The sequence below is a fragment of the Stereum hirsutum genome (genome assembly GCF_000264905.1).
Source record: "Stereum hirsutum FP-91666 SS1 unplaced genomic scaffold STEHIscaffold_9, whole genome shotgun sequence".
Lineage (NCBI taxonomy): Eukaryota > Fungi > Basidiomycota > Agaricomycetes > Russulales > Stereaceae > Stereum > Stereum hirsutum.
In genome coordinates, this window is record NW_006763139.1 from 1,783,304 (window position 1) to 1,799,000 (window position 15,697).

At 53.3% G+C, this 15,697-nt stretch overlaps 4 protein-coding genes across 4 annotated transcripts; 1 reads left to right on the top strand and 3 right to left on the bottom strand.

Annotated features, from left to right (window-relative positions):
- Positions 1–163: 163 nt before the first annotated feature.
- On the top strand, positions 164–1,915 carry STEHIDRAFT_99444 (ArfGap-domain-containing protein). Its single transcript, XM_007305649.1, has 6 exons — positions 164–286; positions 349–362; positions 417–479; positions 530–587; positions 650–775; positions 834–1,915. The coding sequence occupies exons 1-6, from the start codon at positions 185–187 to the stop codon at positions 1,857–1,859; spliced, it is 1,389 nt and encodes a 462-aa protein (XP_007305711.1). The 5' UTR covers positions 164–184; the 3' UTR covers positions 1,860–1,915.
- Positions 1,916–5,261: 3,346 nt separating this feature from the next.
- On the bottom strand, positions 5,262–12,771 carry STEHIDRAFT_122660 (uncharacterized protein). The gene is made up of 25 exons (XM_007305650.1): positions 12,624–12,771; positions 12,506–12,562; positions 12,305–12,429; positions 11,938–12,160; positions 11,535–11,846; positions 11,394–11,469; positions 11,261–11,325; positions 11,023–11,183; positions 10,243–10,966; positions 9,616–10,148; positions 9,526–9,552; positions 9,417–9,467; positions 9,331–9,358; positions 9,060–9,272; positions 8,962–8,990; positions 8,865–8,903; positions 8,611–8,794; positions 8,543–8,553; positions 8,098–8,456; positions 6,806–8,006; positions 6,571–6,722; positions 6,030–6,431; positions 5,829–5,911; positions 5,718–5,761; positions 5,262–5,653 (listed from the first exon to the last, which is right to left on the bottom strand). The coding sequence occupies exons 1-20, from the start codon at positions 12,685–12,687 to the stop codon at positions 7,712–7,714; spliced, it is 3,576 nt and encodes a 1,191-aa protein (XP_007305712.1). The 5' UTR covers positions 12,688–12,771; the 3' UTR covers positions 5,262–5,653; positions 5,718–5,761; positions 5,829–5,911; positions 6,030–6,431; positions 6,571–6,722; positions 6,806–7,711.
- A 143-nt stretch (positions 12,772–12,914) lies between these two features.
- Positions 12,915–13,696, bottom strand: STEHIDRAFT_140268 (uncharacterized protein). Its single transcript, XM_007305651.1, has 2 exons — positions 13,496–13,696; positions 12,915–13,435 (listed from the first exon to the last, which is right to left on the bottom strand). Exons 1-2 carry the CDS (start codon positions 13,553–13,555, stop codon positions 12,956–12,958), a joined length of 540 nt encoding a protein of 179 aa, XP_007305713.1. The 5' UTR covers positions 13,556–13,696; the 3' UTR covers positions 12,915–12,955.
- A 249-nt stretch (positions 13,697–13,945) lies between these two features.
- On the bottom strand, positions 13,946–14,636 carry STEHIDRAFT_122662 (uncharacterized protein). The gene is made up of 5 exons (XM_007305652.1): positions 14,568–14,636; positions 14,465–14,502; positions 14,339–14,390; positions 14,189–14,256; positions 13,946–14,090 (listed from the first exon to the last, which is right to left on the bottom strand). Exons 1-5 carry the CDS (start codon positions 14,590–14,592, stop codon positions 14,079–14,081), a joined length of 195 nt encoding a protein of 64 aa, XP_007305714.1. The 5' UTR covers positions 14,593–14,636; the 3' UTR covers positions 13,946–14,078.
- Positions 14,637–15,697: the final 1,061 nt, after the last annotated feature.

Genomic DNA, 15,697 nt, shown 5'->3' on the forward strand with positions numbered 1-15,697 from the left:
CGTCTTCACTGACGTATCACGCCCTTCAGATTGTTGACGACTGTATATTATATATTATATGGGATTTGTTGTCGATATGGGAATCAGTTCCCACGATTCGTGATCGTTCCGGCTCCGGCTTGGCACTGGCAGCCAGCTGCCTGCTCGTCACGACCATACTTACAGCTCACCAACGTCGACCGTCATGTCTGATCAGGCCTCAGCGAAGAAGATCCTCCAGGAGCTCATCAAGCGTGATGACCTTAAGAATAAGGTCTGTGTAGACTGTACGAACCCGAATCCACAGGTACGTTCACCTCGATCCGTGCCTTCTTCGCCACTCACTCACTCTTTCAACGTCCAACCCAGTGGGCCTCTCTCAGGTCGGTCCGATCTAAGAATCACTGTGTGTTTTCTCGATATTGACGATGCGATAGCTTCGCCGTCTTCCTCTGTTTGCAATGCGCTGGCGTACATAGAGGTTTCGGCGTGCACATCAGGTCCGCCCGACTCTTCACTCTCGCTACCATAATCCTTAACACGATGACAGCTTCGTCCGTTCCGTCTCCATGGACTCCTGGACGGATACTCAAATAAAGCGCATGCAGGTCAGTCCACGCCTGTCGTTCTAACCAGCCTAGCATCCTCATCGTCTGTATTTTATTTGTAGAGCGGAGGCAACAAACCCTTCCTCGACTTCATACGTGCTTATGACCCAGCCCAAGGCGGGTACACAGAGGGAATGCCCAAGCACGATCAATACCACTGCTGGGCAGCGACCCAATACCGCGAAAAGGTGCGTCCGACTCTACATCATCATAATCCCAACCGCACTCATCTAAAACCAAACTCAGCTCGACGCCGAACTCCAAGACAAACCCTGGTCCGCCTCCGCCCCTCCTCCCTCCCTCCCCACCAACAACAACAGCAGCACCTCCCCTACACCCTCCCGACCCTCCTCCGCCCAAGGCCAAGGTGGCCTGCGCAAATCCCGCGCCTCCGCCGGCCCCAACCGCTCTTACACCTCTCCCTCCTTCTCTCCCGCCTCCGCCTCCGGTTCCGGTTCACCCAACGCGAATAGTGGCAGCCCATACGACCAAAAATCCGCCAACGAGAATTATTTCGCGTCACTTGGTTCGATGAACGCGAGCAGACCAGATGACCTCCCTCCCTCCCTCGGCGGCCGCTACCAAGGTTTCGGCTCCACCCCCACCCCGTCCTCCCCCTCCCTCGATGCCTCCAACCCGTCATACGGAATGTCATCGAGAGCGGCTCCCACCCTCTCCGATCTGCAAGAAAACCCAATCGCAGCTCTCTCCAAAGGCTGGTCCATCTTCAGTTCCGCAGTCGCCTCCAGCGCGAAAGTAGTGAACGAGAGTCTTATACAACCGGGCGTGGAGAGGGTGACGGATCCGGAGTTTAGGGAGGGTGTGAAGGGGTATGTGAGTGAGGCGGGGAAGAGGGCGGGAGAGGGGGTTAGGGTGGCGAATGGATGGGGAGTGGAGAGGTTTGGGGTGGATGTGGCGGGGGGTGTCGGCGGAGTCATCGGGAAGATCTCGAGCGGGGCGGGGGTGGGCGGGGGGATGGGGGTTGGGGTTGGGGGGGCGAGTCGGAGCGGGTATGCGGGGGTGGGTGGGCAAGGGCAGAGATGGGGAGAGGAGGAGACGAGCGCGCTTTATCAGGATGAGGATGAGGATGCGTTTTTTTCGGAGTATGCGCATGCGGGGATGAAGCCTGGTCAGGGGCAGACGACGTATTCCTCTTCTTCTGCGTCTGCGGGCGTGGGTGGGAGCGGGAGTGGGGGTGGTGCGCAGACGAACACGGCGACGACGGGGAAGAAGGCGGATGGGTGGGACGATGATGAATGGAAGGATTTCTGAGGGGGAGGTGGAAGGCTTAGGTAGGTTCGAGTGCGCGGTGGAGTGTGGCGTGGCGGAGACGATATGCATGTGTGGCAACAGGGACGGGGAAGAAACGGGCGCCTTGACTCTTGGATTGTTTTCTTTCTCTCATAAAAACCGGATTGGATTGGACGATTTATCTGACGGAATCTAATGCGATACCCTCTTCCCTCTTCCTCTGTCTCGAGCAGGAATTCACTGGCACGACACGCGGCATGACAAGCTTTCGAATGCAATGAATAATGACCACCAACCCCAGTGTCCACGGCTGTCTCCACGACGTTGCCGCCTGTCGCCTGTGCATATGTGCTTGTGATGTTATGAAGGTTCTGAACCACATGTATATGCCGATCCGTCCTGAGGCCTGAGAGGCGCTTGGCATGCGCGATGGCGACATTTGGGCCACATCATAGCAGCACAGTAGGCCACAGTCCGAAAGGAACGGGCCTCGTTATTGTCCTCATGGCCCTCATGTTTTGTCAATGTGGCTTGTGTCACATCGGATTCGTGTTCAGGGGAAGTTAGAATCAGTTCAGTCCATGAGATTTGAGTCGGTCTACAAAAGCGTGGGGTGTTCCGTGATGCGGTCTCACTGGCTGACAAGGAACTTGAAAGTCCTATATATGTACCAGGTCCTTCTCGGGGATTATTGACTACGTTTTTGTCACCGTCTTATCAGTGAACGTCCCTGAGCTCATGTACTGAATACTGAATGTCGCAATAGGACAGCACTAGTCACGGTGGGCGCGTATATGTGCACCTACGGAGACACCCAATACCTCTGATGCATATGCGCTCAGAACTCGGTTTATTCACAAGCCTCGTCTTCTTGCTCCGGATTCTGGATCTCTACCGTGTTGTGAAGCGCTGGCGCAGTAGCGTTGTTCTGTCCAATCGGGCTTTTCGGTATAGGGATCACTGATGAGTCTGAGATTACCATTGGAGATTTGTGGATTCGAGTTCGTGGGTTTGTGGCCGCCGAGACTGCGACTGCGACTGTTTGTTATGATAGACGATCGAGCGAGGGTTGTTGGAAAGTTAGCGTGGAACTCGGAGATGATCCTTTCTGATGACGCTTGGTCGGTGGTTGGTTGGGTCTCGAGACCTGGGTCCATAGCCTCTTTCCAGGCCAGTGCATACGCTAAGGACAGTGATCGGTGCAACGCTCAACGTTGTGTGGCGTTAAGCTCATGGTCCTATGGGCCCGTGTAGGTCCATGATGACCTCGGTGTTAGCTCATTAACAGGCTACGAGTAAGTTAGAAGCTTGAGCAGCTGCAACCCCTCTTCTTCCAAATGCCATGGTGAGTATTCTAGGCTGTCGATCGCGGAACATTCCTCGGCGGCGCAATCTGTTCATTTCTCCTCTGCGTTCTACACCGGATGCCGTACTTAGCCCTTGAACAGAACGGGTTATATCATGATGACGGTGCGAAAAGGCCCGCGTCTGTCTTCGAATTTCCGAAGGACGAGTTGGACGGCCGAGGGATACTTATAGCATTTACGAAGCTTAAGGCTCTCGGATGCTCTGTAAGTAGCAATGGCAGGGATATTTACTTCGTACACGGTGTGCATGTAGGCTGGTTTACCCCTCGCCGTTCGGATGTACGGTCTAAGAGCGTCGCGGCCGCCCCCAACTTCTGATTCTGTTAGGGATCCAACCTGCAATACTTAATCGTCGTTCGCATCGGCATCCCCATCGGCAATCGGGAACAGACTAACCTCCCATGTAACCGCGTGCCTCCGATCCTATTCAGTCGTCGCCAGTCGTCGTCGACGGTCGTACATAAACAAGGCCCGGAGGCCGAAAGCTTAAAATAAGAATGGAAATCACTCCCGACCGAGGATTCAACTTGAGGAGTCGTCAGGCTGCGAGATCAATTACATGTACGTCTGCCCCAGTCTGAGGTCTCTTTAGCCTTACGAACACTATGATCTGCGGCTACTCGGTCGTGGAGAAGAGAAGACTCACGTCGAGAGCCTGAGGTCGATCATGGTCAGATGGACGACGAACGTCATACGCGGTTGGTTGTTCTCGATGCCAGATGGATGGATATATCAGTCGCCAATATCGTCGGTATTTCGCAAACGCCATCGAGGAAGAGGCGTCGATTATTTTGGAAAGCAAACTTCTCTGTTATCCCAGGCATCGAGAGTCATAAGGTCGGCCGCACCTGAGTCTGTACACGAGGCGATGAGTGCGTTGTGGCTGAATATAGCTATTGCGATGATGATGCTGTGTCCCGAGGAAGAGTGCTTTGTGGACGAGAAAGACAATGCCGGGAACAGCCCTTGGGGGGCAGGGTACGAGGGCGACACGAAAACATGAGGCACATCTCTTTTTGAGTGGTTGATCATTCTTGGAATGTTGACCGTCACAATTGAAATTCAAAGCGGGTGGGCCGGGGAAGCAAGACGGAAGCAAAATGAGATTTGTGGAGTGATCGTGTTTCCGTGGGAGTGTTTTCCCTGTTTGGCGACCATCACGCAAACACGCGCGGTTGATGGGATTGTAGTAGACGCCGTGAAACAATCGATGTCGGATCCTCAATTGTCCGTCCTACGATGCAGCAACTTCGAGTCGAGAATTACACAGGTGTGTGTTTAGAATAGAAGGTTAGAAGCGAGCAAGGACGAGGACATCGCCTTGCAGGACATCCAAGGGTGCTGCTCAGGGTCCACGCACTTCTCAAACGGACTGGAGGTTCGAGAAGACTTTTGTACCTGGGGCCCGCATACTATCCTGTTCCATCGACTTCGCCCATTAGTGATCTGTCGCCTAGAAGACGCACAGGCGGCAGGCCTATGCCGATCCACTTCTTGTCAATCTCAGCTATGAGCGCCGTCTCATTCCAACTCTCGGTCCCTTTTCTTCAAAGCGCCAGCCCGCCTCATGGATACCTGCCTCCCCTTCTCCCTTCCACAGCTCTGACTCTGGGACACTAGGACCTCCTGGTCCTGCGCGAGTTATAAGCACCTTGCGCAGCCTCGACCTGACCCTTCCAGCTCTCCTCCTTCCCCCATACTGCTCCCCCGCACCCCCTGTCAAACTATCGGCAGTCTACCCTCCCTACTTGTTCCTCTGTCCAACCTTTGGAAATACGAAGCAGCCATGCAACTCCAGCCGAGGTAAATCACCGTTTTCACCACATTAGTCTATTCGTCCATCATCATCTGATGATTGGTTCCCCCTCGCTCCCACTCACACCTGTCTACTTTCTGCCCACCCACAGAATCGTGTGCGGTCCCGAATGGCCCCTGCCCCCGCTTCCGCAAATCAACGACGTCGCGCTACGCACCCAAGTCTTTACCCACCGTTCCTTCGCTGCCCGACCCACGCACGTCTTCGAGGACACTCCGAGTGATCCCAGCCCCGATAACGAAATGTGAGAATTACACGGACCTGCGGACACACGCCGTATGATTATCGTCCTCTATCCAATCCATCTACCCATCATGCACATTTCTGGCCTCCGTCCTTCCTTTTCTGCCCCTCTTTGCCTCTTCCTTCCTTGCGACCCTCGTTCTTCGCTCCCGTCACTCGTATGACGCTTTCAGAGACTTCGATCTCTGTCCGATCATGTGTCTGCCGGCGGCCCCTTTCCATTACCCGCGGTAGCATGAGAGGCTGACTTTGTTGTTCTATTTCTTGTTGCTTGTTCGGGACCGCGACGATCCTCTAGCTTGGAACATCTTGGTGACCAAGTCCTCGGCCTGGTCGTCACGGAGCTCCTGCACGAGATGTATCCCTACCTGAGGGTGGGCCCGTCCACTGTACGTTGTCTTTATTTCATCATGGCGAATACGACTCGCTGACCATCGAATTCGGTCACCATAGAAAACGAGGGCCATCGTCGTTGGGAATACGAATTTGGCCACCATGTAAGTCATTGTAGCACAGTGATATCCTTCTAGCGCGTTGACTGAGATGTATATTTGGATTAATTAGCTCGGTTCGGTACCGCCTCCACGAAAGACTTCGCCTTCACCTCGCCCAATCCGTCACGCTCAAGGCCTCTCCCAACGTTCAAGGTACGCTACACCCTCTCCCTTCCTTCCACCTTCCATCTTACCTCTCCTCATCATTTCTTCCCCGTCATCCAATCACTCACTCCATCGCACTCATCACTCATCACATTCCATCCCTCAGCCGACGCCTTCGAAGCCTACATCGGCGGCCTCTTCCGCGACCAAGGCCTCCCCGCCGTCCGCGACTGGCTCCGCCCCCTCTTCCGCCCCTACATCGACGAAGCCTACCGCAACATCCGAGACCAACACCGTCTCCCTCCCCTCGGCGAATCCACCAACGGCCCCCTCAGCCCCTCCGCGGCCCTCATCGCTCCGGGCCCTAACCCTAACGCCGCCGCCGTCTTTGGCATTGGCGCTCGTGGAGGCGCGGGCGTAGGTTGGGGCTCCGGCGAAAGGAGCCTGAGTTCCCCGCCGCCTTCGCCGCCGTTGCCGCCGCAGAATGCGGATTTGCCGCTGGGGCATTTGGGATTGTTTAATCAGAGGTTGCAGCAGAAGTCGATCCCGATTGAGTGGAGGTTCAGAGGTATGTCTATCCAGTTTGTCTTCGTGTCTATCACATGGCACTTTGGTCGACCCCTATACCCACCTCGTGGGTGCGGCATGGACCCAGGCTGCGTGGATGGATCATGTTCATTGGTCTGACTGCGTCATTATATGTGTAGACTCTAAGGATGAAGGGACGAAGGTGACTCCGATGTGGATCGCCGAGGCGATGGTCAATGGCGAGGTCTGGGGCAAAGGGCGTGGTAACACCAAGAAGGCCGCCAAGAACGAGGCTGCGAAGGAGGGGCTCGCTAGGCTCGGCTGGTCCGACGTGAGTTACCTTCCCGCCTGCATACGTCATTCTGCTTTTGTTTCGGTTCGATGCTGACGAGTTCTGTGTGGCGGATACTACAGTCTTCCACCTATGAGGAACCGGACTCGTCCTCTGACCATGGTAGCGACCGTCACGGCAGCATGAGCAGCAGTGGCAGCACCCCTCTCCGTACTCCCTCCAGCTCCGGCTCCAACTCTGGTTCCAACTCCAACCCCAACCCTGGCTCCTTCACTTTCAACCCGAACCGCGGCCCCTTCGTCCCCTCCGGTCAATTCCCACCCGCCTTCTTCCCACCGCCCCATTTGGGCCCGATGCCGAACGCGACGTCGCGCCATTATGGGCGTGCATGAATCTCCAGATTGCGGTTGCATGGTCCGCCATGATGTCCCTTGGCCCTCTTTGACTCGGGGGGTTCTAAACCATCTCTCTATCTGAACCTCTCTCTCAGCGGGGTCTGAGGGAGAAAGGGAGGAGGGTGCAGGGCTTTAGAGTCATGGGCCAGGAGGACATTGTGAGGCTCATGCTACCTCAATCTGATGATGTCCTGTTGTATATAAGTAATCACCACCATCTCTCTCTTCCATCTCTCTATCTGTCATGCTTGCTGTGATTCTATGTCTTGTTCAAGGCTGTATGTGTGTCTTCTGTGTCCGCATACTAGCCCCACTATGCTTTCCCTCTATCTCTCTCGGATGTGGACGGACCATTTTGCGTACCTGTGGATTGATCTACGGATGGATGGATAGGATTCTAGCCCAGGATTGCTATCTTTGTATGTTTGAACTACGTTTGTGAGCTCGGTATCCCAGAAGAAAATATATAGATGAAAACCCTAGTCATAGTTTTACAGTGTTTATCTAGCTGTCTCCCGAATGACACCAATATTATAGTCTACATACATACACGCTCGTCGATTGTCGACTCGTCTTGCTACCCTTCCGACATAGCATTATGTGTGTGATTTACAGACTCTGCCCCAAACCCACTCACGGCTCATCATGAATAAATATATCCTCCACACCGTCCCACTTCCCCTCCTTCTTCCACACCTTCTCCCGTTCGGCCCAATACTCAGGACTCATCCCGACCATATGCGGCCTCCAGACCCTCTCCCCCGTGTCCGGCTCCGTCTCGGCGGTGAACCACCGAGGCTTATGTTTCGGCAGCTGACCTTCCTCGCGCAGCTTTCGGGTCTCTCGCTGCTTGTCTTCTTGCTTCCCCTTGAGCTCGTTCGCGTGCTCGTATCGACAGAGTTCAAACGCGCGTTGATCTGGCCGTAATCTGCCCAGAAGCAAGAACATACCACGTTTGCGTTCGGATTCCCAATCTGCACAAGGAACAAGGAAAAAGGTGGGGTAAAAGTAGGACATACCTGCAATCCGTCGGACACAAATAAGGCTTCAGAGTCTCCTCCGGGCAATCATTCAACGTGATCGCAAACGGCGTCAGATTGAACGGCGCGGGCGGTTTCTCCGAGTTCCTCCAAAGCAAGATAAACTCCGCCGTGCCAGTGCCCGCGTCCGCGTCCGGACTGAGCGCGCTCGTCACGCTCCCCACGGACCCGACGACCTTCCGCGCGACGAGCTGGCTGTTCCACCTCCCCGCGATCTCGTACTGGATTGTGCCCGAGGCGTCGGCGACGTGTCCCGAGATTTCGAACGCGTCTTTGCCTCGCCAGCCGCGGGGTTTGAATGTGAGGACGCAGGTGTCTTGTGTGCGATGGTTCGTTACCTAGATTAAATGGGTTGTGGAGAACGCATGTCCGGCGACGTTAGGCGAGACACAGTAAATACAAATACGATACGGTGGTCACTTACGATCATATCACCTGTCAAAGAAAAGTACAAATTAGGATCGAGCAAGAGGAATATATCACAGTGCGTACCGTAGTGATCAATTGTTGGCGACCCGAGGATGAATCCGGAGACGTTCGTCGTGACCTTCTTCCAGCTATAATGCTCCGCCACTTTCTCCTCGGCGAAAGCAGTTTGGGTTTTCGGAAGGTCCGAATTCGAGTCCTTTGTCGATGGGAAGAGGAGGTCGACGTGCGCAACACCAGTCGGTCGGATCTAGGGCCACAGTACAGGCGAAAATCAGCTAACAGTTCGCGAGAATTGAGCAGAAACTAGGTCGACTTACCTCGAAACTCTTGCCCATGAACTTGTTCTGCGCGTCGACCTACAGCACCACATTGTGAGCCATCTACGAGCAAGTCCGACGCGGACGGTAAACGTACCTCGCCATAATACCTCCACCTTGGAGCATCTATTCCACAGAAGGGTAAGCGTTCAGTGACTGAATCACTCACGTACGTAGAAAAAAACCAACACTCACCCGCATAACACGCCGAAATCGGCGGATGATGGCTGACCTGCTCCGATACGTAGCGGAATTCCTTATCGAACCTGACATACTCGAACGTTTCTCCGAGCATGGGATTGAACGGTTTTGCGATACGGCCGATGGTAGATGAATAGTTGGACATGGCGAAGGCTGCGACGAAGGCTGTCCGAAGTAGAGGGTTTTCTTCCGCGGAAGCGGCATCCACTGGGGGAATGATATGGGATAAGTGATCGCGGTCAGACGGAATAATGAGGGAACGTACAGCACTCCGAGAACTCCATGTCTTCGGCCTATGATACAAAGTATTCAGCATGCTGGCGATATATAACCATTATGAAAAATGCTCACCATTCGTTGCAACATAGACGTAGGTTCGTTGAAGAAGACGGGGAAACTAATCTACAGGGACGCAAAAAGTTCAGTCTGGACACATTGACCATCGGACAGTATGGCATACCCTAGTCAAATCCTTGCCAATCGAATGCTGCACATCAAAGATCACTTCAATCAGCACTCACATTCACTGACAGAAAATACAACAACTGACCTTCAACACAGACCACAAACTCGTCGGGGGCCTATTATCGCTATTCATAGCCAACCTCTTCCGCAAATTCTTATACCCAACATACTGCTCCTGATTGATATCCTTCGGAATCTCATGATTACTTTCATGCCCGGGCATCAAGCTCTCATTGACCACCAAATTCGGCAACGTTCCGCTCTCGATCGCATCGAAGAACTCGTCCTCCTCATCAGTGTCGACGTCGCCTTCAGTGGCGGATATTCCGGTGACCGTCTTGCTTGGCGAAAGGATAGGCGGGATGTTCAATGAGAACCTATGAGACGGTGAGACTGAGAGGCTAGCAGATGGAGTCGCAGTTGTGGGCGAAGAACGGTCTTGCAGGGCATCCGACGCCGATGTAGACGGCGTCAGTCGGGGAGAAGAGAGTGTGACATCGAGCGGGTACCCAGCCATTTCTTTACCAGCTTGGGGTGTCGAGGTCCCCTCTTCTTCCATCGCAGACGGTGACATCGAAACAGGTAGTCCCGCAGGTCGTTGCTTGATAGTGCCCATACCTGAACAAGAGAAACCCATTAGCCATGGACCCGATGACGAAGAATGAGACCCAATGAAGTAAGCAAAGAAATCTCCATTCTATTCTCGACTCACCATCCCCCGTACTGCCTTCCGCAAAGATACGACTGCGCTTCTTCCCACCCGACCTCGCCTGCTGCTTCAACTCCTCCTCCAACGCCTCTCCCTCCCTAACAACACTCGCCAAACTCTCTTCCCAAAACGACTGCCTCTCCTGTTCCTTCGCCACCCGTGCCTTCCACCACGCCTCTCTATCCGTGGTCATCTGGATATACTGCGTCGTCAAGCTCTGCACCGTCGCCAACGACTCCTTCAGCGCGCTCTTAGTCTGTTCCGTCGTCGTGCTGCTCTCGTTGACATGTCCCAGAAGGTTAGAGGTAACCTCGATCTGAGCGCTCAGCGTGTTCGCCTGCAGCTCGAACGTATCGGAATGTGGCGGCTCTTGGTTCTTCATACTCTCCTCCGCCTCCAACGAATCATCCTCATCATCCTTCGTATCCGCGTCATATCCCGTCTCCTGGCTCAAATCGTGCGCATGCGCATTCGTATGCGAGGCAGACCCAGAAGGACCCTCATTGTCCGTGAAACTGGTGACGGAGCTATCCGCGTTGACTTTGCCGCTGGAGCGCACTTTGAGGATGGACGGCATCCTAGAGGAGATGCTGCCGCGGAGGGAAGACGCGGATGCGTGCGACATGGACGGCGTTTCGCTTTCGGAGCCTTCGGTGGGGTGTTTGTGGTGGTCGATCGCTCGAGAAATCGCGGTTGTCCAGCGGGTGGCTTCCATAGGATGTGCCGCCTATGTCCATTCAAATACATATCGTAAGTAGTATGATACAATAAAAGATATCATACCTTGAGGTACCATTTCTGGATGGAGTTATGGGACGCACTCCGACTGGGAGTGGAATGAACCTCGAATCGGAGCTTGTCACCTTGCGCCACACGGAGGGCACAGTTCTTCATCGCGATCGACCCGCGACTGGAGATATTCTCGTCATCCTGGTGACGGTAATCTTCGGGCGGAAATCAATGGTAAATCACACGTTCCCCATAGGAACAAGATAAAAAGAGAGAGAGGAGAAAAGCGTACAAGACAAAACCCCATCGGAGAGGACGAACCACCGAGTGTTATAGCCCCGCGCGACGTTGGTATACCTAAGCATGACATTCCGTGCATCAGCAAACTTGGCTCTCTTTTGATGTTGTAAGATAGGCGTGCTCACTTGTTGAGATATCCCTTTAGTTCAATTTGTTCGGTGGTGGGCTTCTCGTCCAGGAGAGTCATATCCTGGTTTGTGACTGACCCAACGCAGATGCCAAGTAAATAGCTGAGGCTTACGGCACAAAATAAAGAAGACACTCACACTGTCTCAAAAACACCCTAACCTTATCGTCCTTCCCCACCACACTCGACACCGTCCTTCCCCTCCTATCCCTCACAAACACATCAGCGCCACCCCTCACCGCCAACTCAATCAGAGTCAAGTCCTTCCTACGTGCGGCCTCATGAAGCAGCGTCGTCCCAGAAGCATCATCTATGTAGGACAGATCGAGGATACGAGCTCGTGGCGAAGACAAAAGTGCGAGTAGGGCTTGGGGCGGAGGTGTGGCGAGAGACGAATGGATGTAAGTTCTCAGGTGAGAACGGTATGATGCGGTTATGAAAGCTCTGGAGTCTATAGAATCATGGTTCCAACAATTTAGAATAACGTTAGCGTCACATTAGGAGGTCGGGATGACTAAAATGAAGCGAAGAGAGGTGTATACCATTAATAGCCCTGACGGTATCTTTTCCCCGAGCCACCTCTTTGCAGTTCTTTCCGTTTGAGTCTCGGACGGTATCGTCAATTCCGTCCTGTTCGAGCAAGAGGTTGACGACATCTGCACGGCCTAAGGACGCTGCGAGGTGAAGGGCAGTTGTGCCAGAGCCAGGAGGATGGATGCCGTTACATGATATAGAGCGGTGAGAGAGTAGAAAAGCCACGGTGTCCTGATATACGTGCGATGGGGTAAGATGGACGAAAAGACACAGACAATATCGTGGAAGTATAACGCACAGCTAAGGAAAGAGAATATATGGTACATAAGTTCGAGTCCGAGTTACAAGATTACAAGAACATCTGTTCGATCACGCACCTGAACCACAACGGATAGCTAGATGCAGAGCGGCGGCGCCAACATCAGTATCCACTCCATCTTTCGAGTGTCTCTTGTCTCTATTGATATCGGCGAGAAATGGGTGAATCAGAGCAGGTTTGCCTTTGAGGTGTATGGAGGGCCCAGGGGATTGTAATGAGCGTCTTTCGGGGCATGATATTGACACTGGTATACGCACCGCTGCGAAGTGCACTCAAGAGTTTGACTTGATATAGAGGCTCGGACGTAGATCCAGCTTCATAATTCAGGTCGTCGGTTCAGTGAATGTGAAGATGACAGAGTACTGTAATGCATACCAATTGACAGCGTCTGGCTAAGTCTGGGCATTGTGGCGTACGACGACGACCTTGGGCCAGACATGGTGGTATTCTAGAGAGCTATGAGCTGATATAATCGTAGGTGAAGTACTAGCAAGGGTGCATGGATGACAGAGTTGGCCGTTCCTGCCTAATAGCTGCTGAACAAGAGCCGCCCTCGGAGTAACGAGCGCTCCCTTTCCGGACCGTCGACGTCACTTTCATTTTGTGAATTTCCAAAAGCGGGGCGCTCTCAGTTCTCATCCCGCTCTGGATATTCTTTTGAGAGGAGAAATGTGATGTATATGGATGCAGAAATAAAATATAGCTGGCTATGATGATGGCCTATCTCCCAGTCTCCCAAATCTATCCACAGGAGGAGCGCCCCAAACAAACGTCTTCCCTCTTCGATCCAACAACTCCGGCATCCTCCTCTCCGCCAACCCCGCCAAAATACCCCTCGTCTTCGTTGGACTCGATACCGATACCGATGCAGGTGTGGGTGCTGGTGCCGACTTTGATGCAGAAACGAATGTCGTAGCCGCAGGCGCCGCCAACTCCAACTCTGGCGGTGCAGCAACCGTCCCACTCGCCCTCGCAGCCAACCGTTCCCGCTCCTCGTCCTCTAGACTCTTCACTCCCGTCCGAACCATCGCCTTGGCTTCCTCATCTACATCTTCGAATGTATCCTGCTTCACGGCATTCATCGCGTAGATCCATGCACCAACGGCGAAAGCGGAGAGTGCGACGCCCGTGAGGGCGTTCTTGACTTTGTACGGTTCTCGTGCGCGCATGAGGCCAGGAGACATTTGCTAGATGTTGTGTTAGTTCTGGGAAGTGCTGATGAGCGAGTGCGAGGGCTCTGTACTCACGTAGCTTTTTGGTCGGTATGATCTTGTGGCCTTTCGACGGTCAACGTATAGGTCCTCCATGTTATGAAGTGTATCGAGTGAAGAGTGGCGGTGGTATTGTCTTGTGGCTTCGAGCAGTAATCAAGCAAGGCCAGAAATGCTTTCTAAGAGTAGTAAACACGGTACAGCTATCCTTCTCTGAAGTAACCGGTAAACGAAAGCAGTGGATAGTAGAGGCGATATGTGGCGAGAGAAAGTAAGGGCAGAGTTGGGTTATGGGATGTAGACGTTGTCGATCGGCACGCGTTCCGCCGATTCCGCATCACACTTGCGAATACTCAACGCCATGACTGGATTGGTTCTATTCTGGCTCATAGCACTCAATATGCTTAACCATCTTCATGGAGGTATTTACTTGGGGCCTGGAGACGACTGCAACTTTGCAATACTTCCATGCACGACAGGTTTTGTGGTCTTAGAGCTTGAGCGGTCTTGGGTGGGCATCTTACAAGTCCAACATGCGAACGAGGTCTAACAACGACTGTACTTCGCGATAGAAAGACATCTAATGCATTGCTCAAACACACCCCTTTCACTACCCCTCCTACTTCTTGCCCTACAAACCGACCCAACACACACCACCCAATCAAACGACGTCCAACCGTCAGCACCCATACCTCCACTCACATCAAAGCAAAGAGAAGCACCACACACCTGGACGAGAAGGAATGCGCCGTAGGCGGTCGACGCCATACCGACGGTGAAAAGCAACCTGTAGGAGTCTACAAGACGACAGCCCATACTGAATCAACACCGGAGACGCGAGACCAACGATAGGGTCTAAGTCGAGTAAGGGGAACGCACTGAAGAGGGCAGGGCCGTATGGAGTCCTGATGTGGACGGGCCTGTGGACGGCCTACAGGCAAACAAGGACAAGATACAGTTCTCGTGAATAGGAGTTCGTACGAGGTCAAGCCATCACGAACGCACCTGGATTTGCCTCTGCTTTTCGAGGACACGGTTGGGACCTGCATTAATTCACTTCGCATCAGACAACCCTGTAAATAATTGAGAAACGGGCATCGCAACGCACGGTCGGCGAGCCACTGGAAAATCATGATGAATGAATTGAGCTGGGAGAGGGCGGGGAATGGGTGTGTATGGTGGGGGACGGAAGAGTTGTGAGGCGAGGTGAGTCGGCGGGGACCGGACCGCTTCCGCAAAGTGGCGTCGACTCGGGCGCGACGCGCCAGAAGGAGTGTCATACTGTGACCTGTACCCGGCGCGTCCGGCGAGTCCGGCGACGCCTGGAGGCATCCGGCGCTGCCTGGAGGCACACGAGTTGTGCCTCCAGGCAAATTCGAACACAGACGAGTTGTGCCTCCAGGCAGGGTCCAACCCATACGAGTTGTGCCTCCAGGCATGTTCTTACGACACGCTAATTGCCTGGAGACACAACTTGTGTGCTTGAATATGCCTGGAGGCGCAACTCGTATGCGTTCGGATTCACTCCAGGCAAAAACATTCCAGGTTGGTTCCCGCGGGGTAGGGGGTGAATAGGGGGTGAGCAGGTAGGTGGTCTGCAGGCTGTAAATGGGAAAAAATAGGGCTATGGGGTCTGTGAGCAGGGTGGACTGAATGGTGAACCAGGAGAGAATGATAGGCAATAAAATTGCGGGAAAATGGTAGAATAACAATACATATATGCCTGTGCACCCTCGGGGTACTAGCCTGGGTACCAATAGGGGAAACGGGGTGATATGGGAGTATTTTTGTAACTTTGCGAGTTTTGAGATTTCGAGCAAATGAATCACATTGCTTAGTGTCGTTTTGATGGAATCAGTGTATAAAACATGAATTGGTGACGTGGTTTGGCGAGATGAAGGAGGCCAATTTTGGGAGTTCTGTCTATTTGACAAATATTTAGAAATATACAGGATGATAGGAATCAATTCTCAAAGGAATCGGTCCATTTGTTCCAAAGTTATAGTGTAAGTGGTCAGGACAATATTGCCATACCGAGGCTGGAGGGGGTTGGTAGGCCAGAACCAGTGATATAAAGGTTCAATTGACTTGGTTTCTGCTGTCATGGGTAGGCATACATCACTACTTCATTATGAAAGCCACACCTGACACAGAAACTGTGACCATGGCCTTGATAGTGGTGCGCGTCGAAGGGGGGAGGAGGAGAACGTCGTACCCGGGGGTACTGCAGCAGTTAGA